The sequence below is a fragment of the Rhinolophus ferrumequinum genome, chromosome 7, assembly GCF_004115265.2.
Source record: "Rhinolophus ferrumequinum isolate MPI-CBG mRhiFer1 chromosome 7, mRhiFer1_v1.p, whole genome shotgun sequence".
In the NCBI taxonomy this organism is placed as follows: domain Eukaryota; kingdom Metazoa; phylum Chordata; class Mammalia; order Chiroptera; family Rhinolophidae; genus Rhinolophus; species Rhinolophus ferrumequinum.
This window is the reverse complement of record NC_046290.1, coordinates 24494739-24510328: the sequence shown is the minus strand read 5'-3', so window position 1 is coordinate 24510328 and position 15590 is coordinate 24494739. Positions and strand designations below refer to the sequence as shown.

Here is a 15590-nt window from a genome sequence, read left to right as displayed (position 1 = left end):
AGTATAATGTAGTCGAGAGTGCCTGGGGGTTGGGCATCTGCTTTTTTTAGGAGTGGTCAGAAAAAGCCTCAGACAAATTATGATTAAAATTGAGTCTGAAATAACAATAGGCGTCTATGTAAAGAAATGGAGGAAAAGTGATCCAAGCACAAGGAAAAAGAATCTGTGCAGAGGCACTGAATCAAGTATAAGTTTATCATGGTTGGGATACAAGAAAGAAAGCCCTTGGGGTTAGAGAGAGTGAGCCAGGGAGAGAGGGGAAAGAGGGGAAGGAGTAGTTGAAGGCTATTGGAGGATTTTTAAGAAAGCATGTGACATCTAACTTATTTTTAAGTAGTCACTCTGGTGGCTCTGCGGAAGATGAAATGTAGTATTAGCCATATTAAGGCAGAGATGTGAAGAATATGAGGAGCCATAAAGAATGTTGTCCTTAATATTTTAAAGAATCAAAATTTTAATATCCTGAACTAAAATTTTAAAGTTGGAAGTTACTTTTTTGGACACAAATATAAGTGTTTCTTTATTTGTTGCTTTAAATCGTGGGTCTCTTTTATTAGAAATCCTCTAGTAATTTTTTCAAGTTTCAGATAGTGTTTTGTGTTCAAATAGCACATCATAATTGATATGTTTGTATCTTGGATCCTTAAGAATTCATATAAATAAAAATACATATTTTTTCCCGCAGCACAGAAATTTCACTTCAGCAGCGACTAGAGTACATTGCTCGAGCCATTCTTAGTGCCAAAAGTTCCACTGCCATTTCATCAATAGCTGCAGATGGTGAATTCCTTCATGAATTGGAAGAAAAAATGGAAGTAAGTGCTAAAGATACTTAAGCTTTGCCCACACTGAGTAGTAGCCACACGTTATTTTACTTTCTCTTCCTCCCCTAGTAAATGATAGGTCTATCTATAGCAGTCAGTATTATTAATTTAGTATCTTCTGCCTTTATTTATTTAATTTATTTTCATATTTAGTTATAAATCTTTTAAAACATTTTAAGGATACAGCCTTTTGGGTCAAAGGACGTTGCTGTAATTTAAAAGCTTTCTTTATGGCACTTCTAAAGGTTTTTCCCACTGTTGCAACATGAAGCAGATTATATTACATTCACATTTTTTTTTTCTAAGATTTTTTTGGGGAAGGGGAACAGGACTTTATTGGAGAATAGTGTGTATTTCCGAGACTTTTCCAAGTCAAGTTATTGTCCTTTCAATTTTAGTTGTGGAGGGCTTAGCTCCAGGTCCAGTTGCCATTGTTAGTTGCAGAAGGTGGACTCCTTGACTCGCGCAAGGGATGGTGGGCTCCACCCTCTGCAACTAACCGGCAACCTTGTGGTTGAGAGCCCACGCTCCAACCAACTGAGCCATCTGGCCACCCCAGAGCTGAGCGGCAGCTCATTGACTTCATTCTAGTTGCAGAGGGCGCAGCCCCATTGCCCAGAGCTCGCGCTCTAACCAACTGAGCCACCTGTCCACCCCTCACCATTTATTCTTGAAGCTAATAAGTAGATGTATGAAGTATAGTGGGCTAAATTGCCTTAACGAAGAGATTCAAAAATTGTATAATGGTCCAAATACAAAAACTTAACTTCTCATTCACAAAAATCCAGAGTGGGTGTTCTTAGTTGGCAGGTCGCTTTCTTCCACGTGGTTGATTTTGGGATCCAAGTTACATTTTCTGGCTCTACCATTACAAATGGCTTTATCTTTTTCTTTAGTCGGAGGGAGGAAGGGAAAGAAGAGCATATAAGAAGCACTTTCACTCTTAAAAACTTTAGTTCTGAAATGACATACTTTACTTCCACTCATGTTCCTTTGCAGAGAACTAGTCTTATGTCCATACCTCCCTGCAAAGGAGGCTGGGAAGTATGGTTTAGCCATTTATCTGGCTCCAGTCTAAGGAGGAATGGGCACTGATGGGCAGCAAAGACTCTGCCTCAACACACTTGGTGTAAAATCTTTTTTGGTGCGATGAAGAGTTGCTAGTCTATTATGATAGAAGTCTTTATTTACACATTATTTTTAAGTGAGATATACCAGGACCTATTTCTTTGAGTACCTGTTAATTTTTCAAAAAGAAATGAAGACTTCCTTTTTTCTGTCCCAACCAGGTTGCTAGGATCCAACTTCAGATACAAGAGACACTACAAAGGCAATATTCCCATCATTCTTCTGTACAGGATGCAATTTCTCAGCTGGATTCTGAGCTAATGGACATAACTAAGGTATAAAAAATCCCTATAGCAGTCAAGCAGTCACCTAATATCTACAAGTTCTTTGTTTCTTCTGCATTTTACTTTTTGTTTCATGGAAAAGATTAACCTACCCATAAAATAAGATAAACAATCCTTGACAGCAGGTCACTGGGCTGACAAATCACTGCTGTGGTACCTGACTCTTAGAAAGAGCTGTTTCTCTTTCTAGGCCAGTAGTTATCAAGAATGTATCAGCCTCACATGGGGCTTTGTTGAAACTCCTGCCAGCTATTTTATTGCGTTGCTTCTCGTCTTGAAAAAGTAGTATCTTTGCATAACTCTCCAAGCCTCTGTACCCTTCTGAGCAATTCCTTCTTCAGTTATTTTTGGACTTGGCTTCAGTACCCTTAACCAAGATTTATCATTATTTCCATTATTCTTCAAACCCTACTTTAGACAACACCAAGTGTAAAAGGCATTGCAACATCTCCCAGCCAAGAAAGAAAAAATGCACACATACTGCAATCTATTTGAACATATTTACCATTTATTCACCACTTTTAATCAAGAGTTATAACCAGCTCTACGTTATCACATCTTTATATCATGTTTTAGGAAACTTAATAAAATCTTTAGCTTTTATTTTCAGATAGTGTTTCACTATTAATTTTTGGACTTCTGGTTGGCTGTATAATGTTGGCATTTTTCTCTCACAGCTTTATGGGGAATTTGCTGACCCATTTAAACTCGCAGAGTGTAAACTTGCAATAATTCATTGTGCCGGTTATTCAGACCCTATATTGGTGCAGACACTTTGGCAAGATATCATAGAGAAAGGTAAGTGTCCACTTATAAGTATGTTTAGTACATATTATTTAGTGACTTGGTAAAAGAATCCAAACTGCCAGTGGCTCATATTTCTAGGACCCATGAAAATTGTATGTGTATAAATAGAAAATTGTATGTGTATAAGTAGAGGGTCATGGAGTATTACCTGGATATGTTGGAGGGTGGTCCTCTAGAGAAGGATCCCAGTGACTTTTGGAGAAGACTCTCAGTGTGTGTCATTTTTTGTGGTTTGTGCTACTTAATAAGGGAGACTCAGACATTTCTCTCAGAATCTCACAACCAGGGCCCTGGTAACATAAGAGAGTATATCAAACTAACAACAGAGAATCTGCTCATTCTATTAATGTAATATCAGTTCTAGAGTATTTTATACGTTGAAACAATAAAAGAGCCAATTTAAACACTTCACATTAAAAAATATTTCTACAGACATGCCTCTTTCTTACAGAATTGAATGAAAGTGTGACATCGAGCTCTTCAGATAGAATGCATGCTCTTAGTCTGAAGATTGTGCTTCATGGCAAAATTTATGCTGGCACACCTCGCTTCTTTCCTTTAGGTAAGCAGTAACCTCAGGTGCTGTCCTGGGATTTTTTTTTTCCTTTCGATGATTTTCTTCACAGACATGGAAAAATAATGGTATTTAGAGTGAAATCGTTTCTTTGTTTCTATTTAGTTGAGAGTTTAATTCTACCTCACCAGAAAGACCTCCAAAGAATAGCATAATTTGTTGATGAATAGTTGGGGATGGGACTTCCTTTTACTGACCTTCCAAGTTTATATATGTGTTGAGATAGTGTTGACTAATAGACCATAGTGGTTATATTGTTGGTAACCCTCTACAGATTTGTAAAGAGAAAACAAAAATGGCTGACGTTTTTGTGAATGGGAAATCTGATTGATTCAACTGCTCTTACTATATTGAGAGCATATTTTTCTTTAAAATAGTGAGTAGTTGTATTAAAAATGTAATTTTTGAACCATTGTCTTAACCAAATATGCTGACTAATTGTTATGTAGGTGACTAATTATTATGAACCATTTCCCAACCTGTTATGTTTTCTTCACTTGTAAAACAATAGAATCGACATAAATAAATTTTCATAAAGTAGAATGTTAATCACTTTGTGGTTTTGAAAGATGTTGAGAAGTACGAGAATGAATGTAACGTAACATTAAATTGCTTTTTATAAATGAGGATACAGACTTGTTCACAGACCATCTGTGATTTACTATTTTTTCCCTGGACATGGTAAGAAATAAAATTATTATAATCATATCCTTATTTCTTATAAGTACAGCATTAACTGCTATGCCATTTCATTGACTAAAAAAATAAGGAGCAAAACACACACACACACACACACACGAAACTTGACAATTTTAATAGTAAAAGGCCACATTCTACACAATCCCTTTTGAGGATATTTTTGCTTTGACTTAGATTTTTAATTCTGTGCCCAGTGACGTTTAGGATAGAAGACGCCTTCTTTTTTCTAGCAGTCTCTCAATGGCAAACAAGCTCCAGGGGATTTCAAATTAGAACAAATTTAGAGTTTTTAGAATTTTTATTACCTATCCATAATCTTTGTAGGGTAAATTCTAGGGGAGATGTAGGTTTAGTGGCAGCTTTTTCAGTGATTCTTCTTACCCATAGATAATCACATTGGTCATTCTCAGATTTCAGGTATCATAAATATGAATTTGAGTGTTCCTGTTATGATCTTATTTATGATGTGGCAGATAGTAAAAAGTGAAAATGGGATAGCATATTAAAACCATCAAAATAAGCAATTTACATGAATCTGGAGGGAGGTAACAGCATTTCTAAAACATTTAATATTTCTAAAATCAGGATGCAGTCGCCTTTTCTGAAAAGCTGTTAAATTGAGAAAATAGTATATCAATATATTACAGAGATATTATCAGTGGGTTCTCTCCAGTCGTGGGATTGTGAGTGGTCTCTATTTTCTTGTACCTTTCTGTATTTTCCAAATTCACTAAAGCGTAGTTTTTTCCCTAATAGTTTTAAAGTGTATAATTCAGTAGTTTTAGCATATTCACAGTTTTGCAAGCATGACCACAGTTAAACTTAGACCATATTTATCACTCAAGAAAGAAACCATGTAGCAGTCACTTCCAACTCCTTCCCACCCTCTGGTCCTAGGTAACCACTAATCTACTATCCGTCTCTGTAGATATGCCGATTCTAGTATATGTCTTATTTTTATTTAAAAAAATTTTTTAGAAAACTGTTTTTTAAAGGATTTCCCCTAGGAACTGCTCATTTATGAATAAGGCCTACTTTATAGTATCAAGAGTTAACAATCCCCCGCCCCCCCCAAAAAAAGAGTTAACAATCTTACAACAACAAAAAAATAGTAATTATATGAGGTGATGTATGTGTTAACCTTATTCTGCTAAACGGTTTGCAGTATATATGTATCAAATCATCATATTGTACACCTTAAACTTAAACAATGTTATATGTCAGTTATATCTCAACAATAAAGCTGGGGGGGAAAACGTAGTAGTTAACAATCCTAATTTCCGATCCTTTTCCCTCCCCAGATTTTATTGTGCAGTTCTTAGAGCAGCAAGTTTGTGCTTTGAACTGGGACGTGGGATTTGTAATACAGACAATGAATGAAATTGGAGTGTCATTACCTAGACTGCTGGAAGTATATGATCATTTGTTCAAGTCACGGGTAAGGACAATATTAAATAAAATAATTTATTTAGTTAACTTTTTCTAGATATGGGGGTGGCGTATTCTGATTACATATTTATAAATATCTCATTGTCTGATACCTGAGAAATTTGCTTCGTTGATTTAGTATCAGAAATCATAATTCAGACTTTTAAAATCAATGAGAGTGGCTTTGCTGTATCTCATGATAAAAGTTAAATATTACTTTTTAATATTAATAAACATAATATATACTTTATTCTTGGTTGTATAGGCTAAACACATTACATTAAGAATCATGTACTTTGAAAAGAGCAAAATAACTATTCACTGTAACCTCATCTCCAATATCATTGTTTAAAGATTTTTCTCACCATATTGAACTTTACTAGACTATATATTTTGTAATTGTTATCCAAATAAAACCTTGCACTAAATCATGTCTTTTATAGTAGCATGGAAATATAAAAGTGATGGAAATGAGCAGGTCGTAGCATCCCCTCTCTTACTACAAGGGAAGAGATGCTAAATAACCTGCTCAAATCACATAGCTAGTAATAGGTGAAGCCAGACTAGAATTAAGATTCTTTCACTAATTTAGTCTCTTATTTACAATATCAAACTGAATCTGCATAGGTTCACAGTAAAGGTGGTATCACAGCTCGTGGAAGAGATGGGTTTTTTTCCTCTTACCTCAAGTTCCTAACAGGAAATTTACATGCTCTACAAAGGGGATTGACTCATAAATAACATCACAATGCATTTTTTAATGTTCAAATATTAACCATAACCAGATACATAATTTAGTAACTACATAATGATAAATGCTTATTTCAATATCAGTAAATTTTGCCTTAGACTCTGATGGTGTTTTAACTAACATAAATGGTTGAAAAATCAGTTGACACAGTTTGCCTTATAGCACACGATGTATATTTTCTTTATAGGATCCATTCTGGAACAGAATGAAGAAGCCACTGCACCTTTTGGATTGTATACATGTACTATTGACAAGATACGTTGAGAATCCTAGCCAGGTTTTAAATTGTGAAAGGTAACTGAATTAGATACTGTGTTATAGCAAAAGCTTTTAAATGCTTCTAATAAATTTAGAGACAAAGGGGAAAGATATGGAGATTATAAAGAAGTATAGGAGATTTAGTCTTTTGTATGTTAACAATAACTATTTGAATGATATTAATTGCGATGTATGAAAGGTTAGAGTTTTTTCCGTTTCTCATCTCATGCTGAATTTTTACTGCAAATAAAAGGATATAATTTACAAATTACTTCTAAACTCCTGCTTTGAATTAATGAGCTAGGACAGTTCAGTTATAGCTTTGTGATATTATTGGCCAATTTGTATTTGTTTGAAAAGGCCAAAAGAATGTCAATAATTTAATATTAATTTAAGAAGTCATCCCTTACAGCCTCATTATAATAATCTTCAAAAGAAAAATGGTGGTGGTGTAGGAATGTACCTCCCCCCAAGTTTCCTTCTTTGTTTTCATTTATTTACCATTTATGTAATCACATGATCCTTGCTCTTCTGTGAGAGTATAAGTAATGTTAGCAAAAGTTGGAGGAAAGTCATATAGGAAGAAATGTTTCTAAATGTATAGATAGTTGATCAGATGTGTTTTCCTTTGCAGGAGAAGATTTACAAATCTCTGCCTGGATGCTGTTTGCGGTTATCTGGTTGAGCTCCAGTCTATGAGCTCTTCAATAGCAGTACAAGCCATCACAGGGAATTTTAAATCTCTTCAGGCTAAATTAGAACGGCTTCATTAATTATTGTACTGTATTTTTATCCGCGCATTTTGATCTGTAAAATAAAATCTCAGCTGGGTCCAAAAATCAGGTGCTCTAAATCTAAGAAATTAAGAACAATTTTAATATAATAGAAATGTGTTTTTAATAAGTGGTTACTATCCACAAACAGTACATTTGCCAGATGAATTCTTTTTTAGTGTTACTATTTGATTTTTTAATAAGGTTAGAAAACAACCTAGGTAAGATTAGTTATGATGTTAACACAAGTATAAAAAATATTTAGAAACTCTTGTTTTGAATTTTACTGCAGGCAGAAATTATGAATGTTTAATACTCATTTTCATGTTAGTCCAAGGATGTTGATATCAAAACTTAAATAGGCTAGCTGAGCGGATCATTCCCATAATACTGGATTTCATAAGAATCCTTAAATAGACAAACACTTTCTCTTTTAAAAAGTTACTTAGGTGTTGGATTTATCCTTAGAAAGAAATTCCTTCCACCTACTAATTTTGTCAGTTATAATCCTTGAAGATTAATATATGCGTGGTTGTTTTGTGAGCAGGTGATAAACTTCAGTGTTGTGCTATGTCTGGAAACCTATATAGGGAGATACTGTTTTTCCTTAGTGTCTACGTAGTTCTTCTTTGGCCTTGTGACTACTGATTTCATTAGAGTGATTCTCACGGTGTATGTACCACACCAGCACATCAGCATCATCTGGGAATTTGTTAGAAATTCAGATTATCGGTCCCAATCCCAAGCCTACTGAATCCAAAATTTGGGGTAAGGCCCAGTACTCTGTTTTCACAAGTCCTCTAGAGCAATCTGGTACATGTCAGGTTTGAGAACCACAGCATTAGAGGATACAAGTAGTTTGTGCATTGAGCTCCCTACATAATTCCTTCTCCTCCCTCTGCAATCAGTAACCACAACCCACGAGTTTTACCTAAGACACACAATATGTAAAGCTAAGTTATTAGTAATGCAGTTTTTAGTCTTTAAGAAAATTGGAATAACTAAACCAAGTGCCCCAAAGTCATGGCAACAAGAGAGGAGAAGAGAGTGAGAATGACCAAGATTACCAAAAAGGCAAGAACATGCACTCCTTTCCTCTCACTTTTATGCTACCAAGATTAATTACCTTCTGCCTATTGTCACTAGTGCACGTCTAGTAATTTTTAAAATACATTTTGAAAATATTTCTCCTTCCACTTTTAATTTTTTCCCAAGACATAGGTTGTCCTTTCCATATTTATTCTCTTAGAATTTAGCTGCCTTTCTCCTACAATCTTTAATTTATAATATTTAATAGAATGTCAAAATATCATTCATTAGGTACCACTACCTCCTATATTTTTCAGCTTTTCAGTTCTTTAAATTTAGTTTTTTGAATATGGAAAACAAATGTATGCTATGCTTTGTTAATTCTGTAAATTTAAAATTTTGTCATGGCTGCTTAAAATGAAAGTCTCACTTAAATATTATGATTTAGCCGTGACTCAGTTCTGCTAAAAATATACATGGTTTTATGTATATACATATATATATATATATATGTATATACATATGTATACATATACATGTAGACATATATATGTTATATATAAAATATATATAACTATAGTTTTGTTTCAAGTACATTTACATACAAGCTTATTAATGTATATGTTAGATATACCCAACTCATAAATTGAAGCTTCTTTCAAAAGGGATACAGGTTATCATGGCTAAATTGTCCTTAGGAGTCAAAACTCTGAACCTTGTCCCTTTCATTTACATAGCACCTTTTGGGAGGCTCTAATAATTCTGACTGCACAGCAGATACTTTCAATATTCTTTGGAGGGTAAGATCCCTAAAAAAAAAGAAATTAGGTCCCCTCCTTTTTAGTCCTCTGGAACAGTGTTTTTTAAAACTTTGGCATTCGTAAGAATCATCTGGATGGCCTTATAAACCAGATTCGAGTTCCGCCTCCACTGTGATGCTGGTGTCAGCGGTCAGTGGACCAGACTTGGGGTAGCGCTCTTCTAGCTCTTGTATCCACCGCAATATACTTTGTACTGAGTATTCATTCAACACATTCTTTATACTGACTATTAAACATATATAGGCAATGAATACATTGAACATAGTTTATGAAACAATGCTTTCATTGTAGGCAGTGAGGAGTCACTGAAGCCCTTGGTTGTGACATATTTATGTTTTAGGTAGATCATTTTAGTATGGCAAAATGGTTAGGAGTAACCACTGAATAACTGCAAGTATGGGATATTGACCCTGAAATGCATGTGATGTATGTTCAACATTTCTTTAGTTATAACATACCTGACTTACTAGTGACTTGTTCACTGAACAGATCTCTGCTAACTATATAAACTTCCTTCATTTTTATGTATTATAGTTAATTTCATCTCAGGACTCTCACAGATTACTCATTCTCTGCCTCAGGATACTTTCCACCTCCATCTGTTTTCCTCTTATTTCTGAGAGGAAAAATGATAGTGATACAGTCATATGAAGGACATGAAGAACTGAGAGGAGCATTGATTCCAAAGGTCTTGAAAGGGCACATAATTTCCTCTCATTTTCTATCAGTTTATTTAAATTCTCTTAATAATAAAACATTTTTCAGAATATGTCTGAGTCATCTAGTAAATCATTTAAACTCTTCTGAAAAAGTTTTGTTTTCCCGATAAGGAAATTTTCTTCATAAGCAGATTGAAGCTAAATATAACACTTTTAAATCCAAAATTTTGTAAGAACTAAAGTAATCTGTTTTTTATTCGGTTTTGTTGTTCTGCTTCAAATGTTGGAGTAGTTACAATACTATTTTAACTCTTCCATTTCAAATAAACATTGCTTCTACTGCAGTATGACATGTTTGAAATTGTAACACTTGTTTTAAAACTCTCAGTTACGCTTTTTGCATTTTGGCAACTCCTAGCAGCAGGAAGACAAACTCGTTGTAAGATTGATCAGTTTACCCTGTGGAGCCAGGACTGCCATACTCCAGTCCACACCTGAGTGTCCACCTGTGTAATGAACATTTCCACTTGGATGACCTCCAAAGCTCCTCAGTCAAAACGTGACCAAATCTCCCACTCTCCTTGCCTTCTGCCCACTCCTATGCTACCTCCTTTATTTTTTCCCTCACTCTTTATTACCTATTATTTATAAAAAGAAAATAGAAGCTAAACGACTTGGTAAAGGTATTCTTAAAACAACTTCACATTAACAGAGTAACCACCCTGAATTATTTTTTGACTCAGATATTGATGTCGGTGTTTTCCAGCACAGTGTTGATGGGATAGTCAATCTGCCCTGACCCTGCCTGTCCCACACCCTAGCAAGATATGCCCAGCAGGCAAAGCCTGGTAAGGCAAAGCCTAACTGCTCTACACAGGCCCTCTGAGGGTTGTGTTTGCTGAGGTAATGACATATACCCTGTTTCCCCGAAAATAAGACCTAGCCGGACAATCTGCTCTAACGCGTCGTTTTGGAGCAAACATTAATACAGGACCAGGTATAATATTGTCCGGCTAGGTCTTATTTTCGGGGAAACACGGTACAATGAGCTGGTCACTCACTATAAAAGCAGGAAGTCTCCCAGCTCACTGTTCCTCTCCTGTAACAAAACCCATTTCAGCTGTGTAAGCACCCATGTTACACCTGTGGAAATTGTGAGGCCTGGGGAACCTCATGGACTGACATGCTGCCTACTGTGTTTGCCTGGAGAAATAAAGTCCTTTGTTTCTAACCCCAGGAGTCATGTTTTCTGCCAGCATCCATGCAACAGTAACAAGAGGGCTTATTAGCTTGCAAGTAGGGTAATACACCAAACTCGCCACACACCCTGAAAAATAATTTATGACCATCCAAGGAAGGTTGGTAAAGAGCCATTTCTTAAGTGTTCTGTTGACGACTTAGGAATGTTCTGTCAAGTTGCTGACAGACTTTCTGCAAATTTTGATGTACATACACACAGGCAATTACTGCTACCTGGCTGGCAACTTGTAAAACTTATCCCAGTTTAAGATGTTAAAATGGGAAGTGCATCTTAGAATGAATGAAATACAGTATTTGATATAATGGATAGTTTTTATTCATGATCTGTTCTTCAGCTTCCTAATAGCAGCCTGATTTGGGGTATCCAGTTATAAAGGTACTTGGTATAATGAATTCTTAATTCTATCCATTTTCTCTTTCCCCTTTCCTAAAAGGAACCCAATTTCATTAGACTACCTTCCCCCTATATAAATGAGAGTAGGTCCTCACAGGTAAAAGCCAAGCAAGACAACCTGGCCAGCATCACACAGTGTTTGTGTTTCCTGAAACCTGAGACATACTTGGGGCAAGTGACTCAATCTAGGTTAATGAACTACGAGGAGAAGTGAATGTATTGGAAAGAAACTTCTTCACTCTTCTCATAATTATCAAGGAGATGTTCTCCCTTTCAGGGTGTTTGTGGCTTACCAGCATTAAGTCAGTGGTGTGCTGGAGACCCTGATACTGGGTTTCAAGTGCTGTTAATCTCTCTTGTAGTCTATTCTAGCTAGAAACATACAGGGAAGGGAATTCTGGAAAATTAGCCTAGCCAAACACTTATTACAAAGCCATTACACTACCCATTCATTGAATCAATCACACTCCCCCTTTATGGAAAAGAAAGATACCACCTAGAACAAAGATTTTGTTTTCAGCTTCAAGTTTCCAAGCATAATTATTTTATTCTTTAGTGAAATAATTGTGTAAATAGTTCAGCTTTATTCATAGAGAAAGGGACTCGCTAGAATTCTTGTTATATATCAAACTCAAAGCATTAAAGGCTGAATATGAAGTTTTAGTATAAATCACAATGTAGGGGCAATCCAGAGAGGATTCAGAATATATGTACTGTTTCCCTAAAAATAAGACTGGGTCTTATATTAATTTTTGCTCCAAAAGACGCATTAGGGCTTATGATCAGGGGATGTCATCCTGAAAAATCATGCTAGGGTTTATTTTTCTATTAGGTCTTATTTTCAGGGAAACACGGTAATAGTACTACCCAGTCAAGGAGAGGAAGAAGAAAGCTATGGCTTAGTGGAAACAAGGAATCCACATATTATTAAACAGTAAAATCTGATGGGGATGGGGTTGAAGAGGAAGTTGAAAGCAGAGTAGTTTTTCCCAGTTATTGGGAGACTGTCTCTTAGGATATTCCCCCATCCCTAATTTGGGGGTGATCCCAGCAGAATATATCATAACATGTAATAGGGGAAGGAGCTGAGTCATCATTCTTTACCTGCTCTCAACTTTTATGTCAAGTTCAAGGGACATAACATTTTCACTTGGGGGTGAGGAGGAGTTTGAGAGCAAGGGGACCCCACTGTAGAGGCAAAAGAATGGAAAGATGAAGGATGTATCTGAGCCTTCATGGGCACTGTAGCATCCTCAAGGAGGAACTAGCTGTACCACATTGGACACCAATGCAGAAGACCTAGGAGCAAACATCAGACATCCTGAAGCAGTGATGGGTAAGTATATAGAAAACAAAGTTTGAGTACAATCACCGTCTCCACCATTGCTGTTAAGGCATAAAACCCTTCCTACCACTATCATGAATCTACTCTGTAGGCTAAGTAGAATGAGAAGAAGAAAATCGGTAAGATAGAGCATTTGTTTCAAAGAGACTTTATCAAAGAAGCAATGGAAGTGACTAATTGTCAAGATGATGTGTAGCAGAATGAGAAGGAGGCGGGAGTGGCCATCCAGGAGAAACTCAAGGAGCACATGAAGTGTGAGGACCACTTCATCGTCCCCAAGCTGTGGAGCCCATACCAGGGTGAGAGGAGCCTGCCAGAAGTCATTCAGTGACCTGAAGCTGGACTACCTGGACTTCTTCCTTATTCACTGGCCAACAGGCTTGACGCCTTGGAACAAATATTTCCTGTTGCATGGGAAAGGCAACGTGATTCCCTGTGACACCGATCATGTGGACATGTGGGAGGACTTGGAAAAGCGGGTGGATGAAGGGCTGATGAAAGCCATTGGAATCTCCAACTTCAACCACCTCCAAATCGAGAAGATCTTACATAAAACTGGCTTAAAATATTAAGCCAGTGGTTACCTAGATCGAGTGCCACCCATATCTCAGTCAGGAGAAGTTAATCCGGTATTGCCATTCCAAAGGCACTGTGGTGACTGTTTACAGTCCCCTCAGTTCTAATGACAGGCCCTGGACCAAGCCTGAGGACCCTTCCCTACTGGAGGATCCCAGGAACAAAGCAATAGCTGACAAGCACAATAAAACCACAGCCCAGGTTCTGATCCAGTTCCCCAGGCAGAGGAATTTGGTCATGATCCTCAAGTCTGTGACACCCAAACGCATGGCTGAGAACTTTCAAGTCTTTGATTTTGAACTGAGTAGCGAGGATATGACCACCTTACTCAGCTACAACAGGAACTGTGCCTCCCACAAGAATTATCCCTTCAACAATGAGTTTTGAAGTCGTGAGTGCCTGCTCTTCCCCAAGTAACCTGCCTCCATTTTCCCTGCCTCCTTCTCCCTGTATATAATATAGTAAGTATGGCCTGTGTCCCTCAGCAGTGGGGCAGTGACCTGCAGATGAACCAGCGAGGGCTAAGCCAGCTTGGTGTTAGGTCTAAAGAGCAGCGTCAACATCATCCCCGAGGTGATCTCCCTAATGAGACAAGTGTTCATCAGATACCCTACAAAATCTTTACAACATTATTGATTACATTCCCCCCCAAAATAAATAAATAAATAAATAAATAAATAAATAAATAAATAAATAAATAAATAAAAATAAAGAGCCACATCAATAAATTAGAGGTCTCTTTCAGTTTTCTTTGCTCTTCTTATCTGGCTGGAGTAAGTACGGCTTGATACCCTTTTCTAAGTTGAACTACAAAGTGAAAAATAGTGCCACTGACAATTGGGTTTTGGCTGCTTGGAACTGTAATGGTTTCAGCCAGACTCCTCCTTGCCACAGAGAAAAAATACTTTGTGAGCTTAAAGAAAAAAAAAAGACTTTCTGTGCTCCACATTGAGGTGGAGGGGGCTCATGAAGAATGTTCAATTATAGAAAAATATTTTAAACTACAATGTTCTCTGTAAAATGGGTGTAAATTTGCCATCTTCTCAATTTATCACAAAAGAAACCAGCCTGAAGACAAAGGGCAGAGTGAAAAGAATTACAGAAAAATGGAACGAGACCTGCTGATGAAAACTTGCAAGAAACCTGCTGAACCTCTGTGTTAATGAGCACATCAACTTCTTTTATTGTTAAATCTAGTTTGTGTGAGGTTCTCTGTTATTTAAGATCTTAGTAGGCTTAAAGAGAAGTAATTTAAATCAGCAGGTAAGTCACAGAGTTGGGAATTCAACAGGATATCTAACATCCAAAGCTGGTCTCTTAATCACTGCACCGTGACACATTCCTTCACGTGACACCATGAAAGAATGTAGTTCAAATGCCATTCCTTCCGTGGTATTTGCTGAATCTAAAATCACTGGCTCCTCAAAATATGGTCCAAGGATCAGGAGCACTGGCGTCATCTGGAAGCTTGTTAGGAAAGCTGATCTCAAGGCCCCACCTACTCCAGACCTACTGAATCAGAATCTGCATTTTAACAAGATTCCCAGGTGATTCATTTATGCATTCAGGTTTGAGAAATACTGTTTTAAGTATTCTTTTCTTTGAGTTTTTACAGCACGCTCCGTATTCATTTCTAGTTAAATATTCTTCTGTCTCCCTCACCAAACCTGTGATATCCTTGAAGGCAGGAAATATATATTATTACTTTTCGTATTGTAACCACTTGTGATAAAGACTACTAATTGTCCATCAAAATAATTTTTTCAGTCTTACTGGGTACATTGCTAATCTACATTTCCCAGCCTCCCTTGCAGGTGTGACCATGACTAAGTTCTCTCCAATGCAACATGAGCAGAAATATTGTGTATGATTTCTGAGCCTAGGTTTTAAGACTGGGCATTCTCTCTCTCTTTTCCCCTTTCCTTTGGCTGGAATCCACTGTGACCATCTTGATTATGCAATAAGAGGCTGGAGAATGAC

The 15590-nt window shown here is 36.7% G+C and overlaps 1 protein-coding gene and 1 pseudogene across 1 annotated transcript in view; both read left to right on the top strand.

Annotated features, from left to right (window-relative positions):
* The window catches only part of NUP155 (nucleoporin 155), a 50308-nt gene extending 42716 nt beyond the window's left edge, over positions 1 to 7592 (top strand). Inside the window, exons 29-35 of the mRNA XM_033110720.1 lie at positions 686 to 815; positions 2114 to 2227; positions 2914 to 3034; positions 3495 to 3605; positions 5618 to 5754; positions 6683 to 6789; positions 7388 to 7592. Of these exons, the coding sequence (XP_032966611.1) occupies positions 686 to 815; positions 2114 to 2227; positions 2914 to 3034; positions 3495 to 3605; positions 5618 to 5754; positions 6683 to 6789; positions 7388 to 7526 (859 nt within the window). The 3' untranslated portion in view covers positions 7527 to 7592. The remainder of the gene's footprint in view (positions 1 to 685; positions 816 to 2113; positions 2228 to 2913; positions 3035 to 3494; positions 3606 to 5617; positions 5755 to 6682; positions 6790 to 7387) is intronic.
* Positions 7593 to 8200: 608 nt separating this feature from the next.
* LOC117025132 (aldo-keto reductase family 1 member B1-like) lies at positions 8201 to 13997 on the top strand (annotated as a pseudogene).
* The last annotated feature ends 1593 nt before the right edge of the window (positions 13998 to 15590 follow it).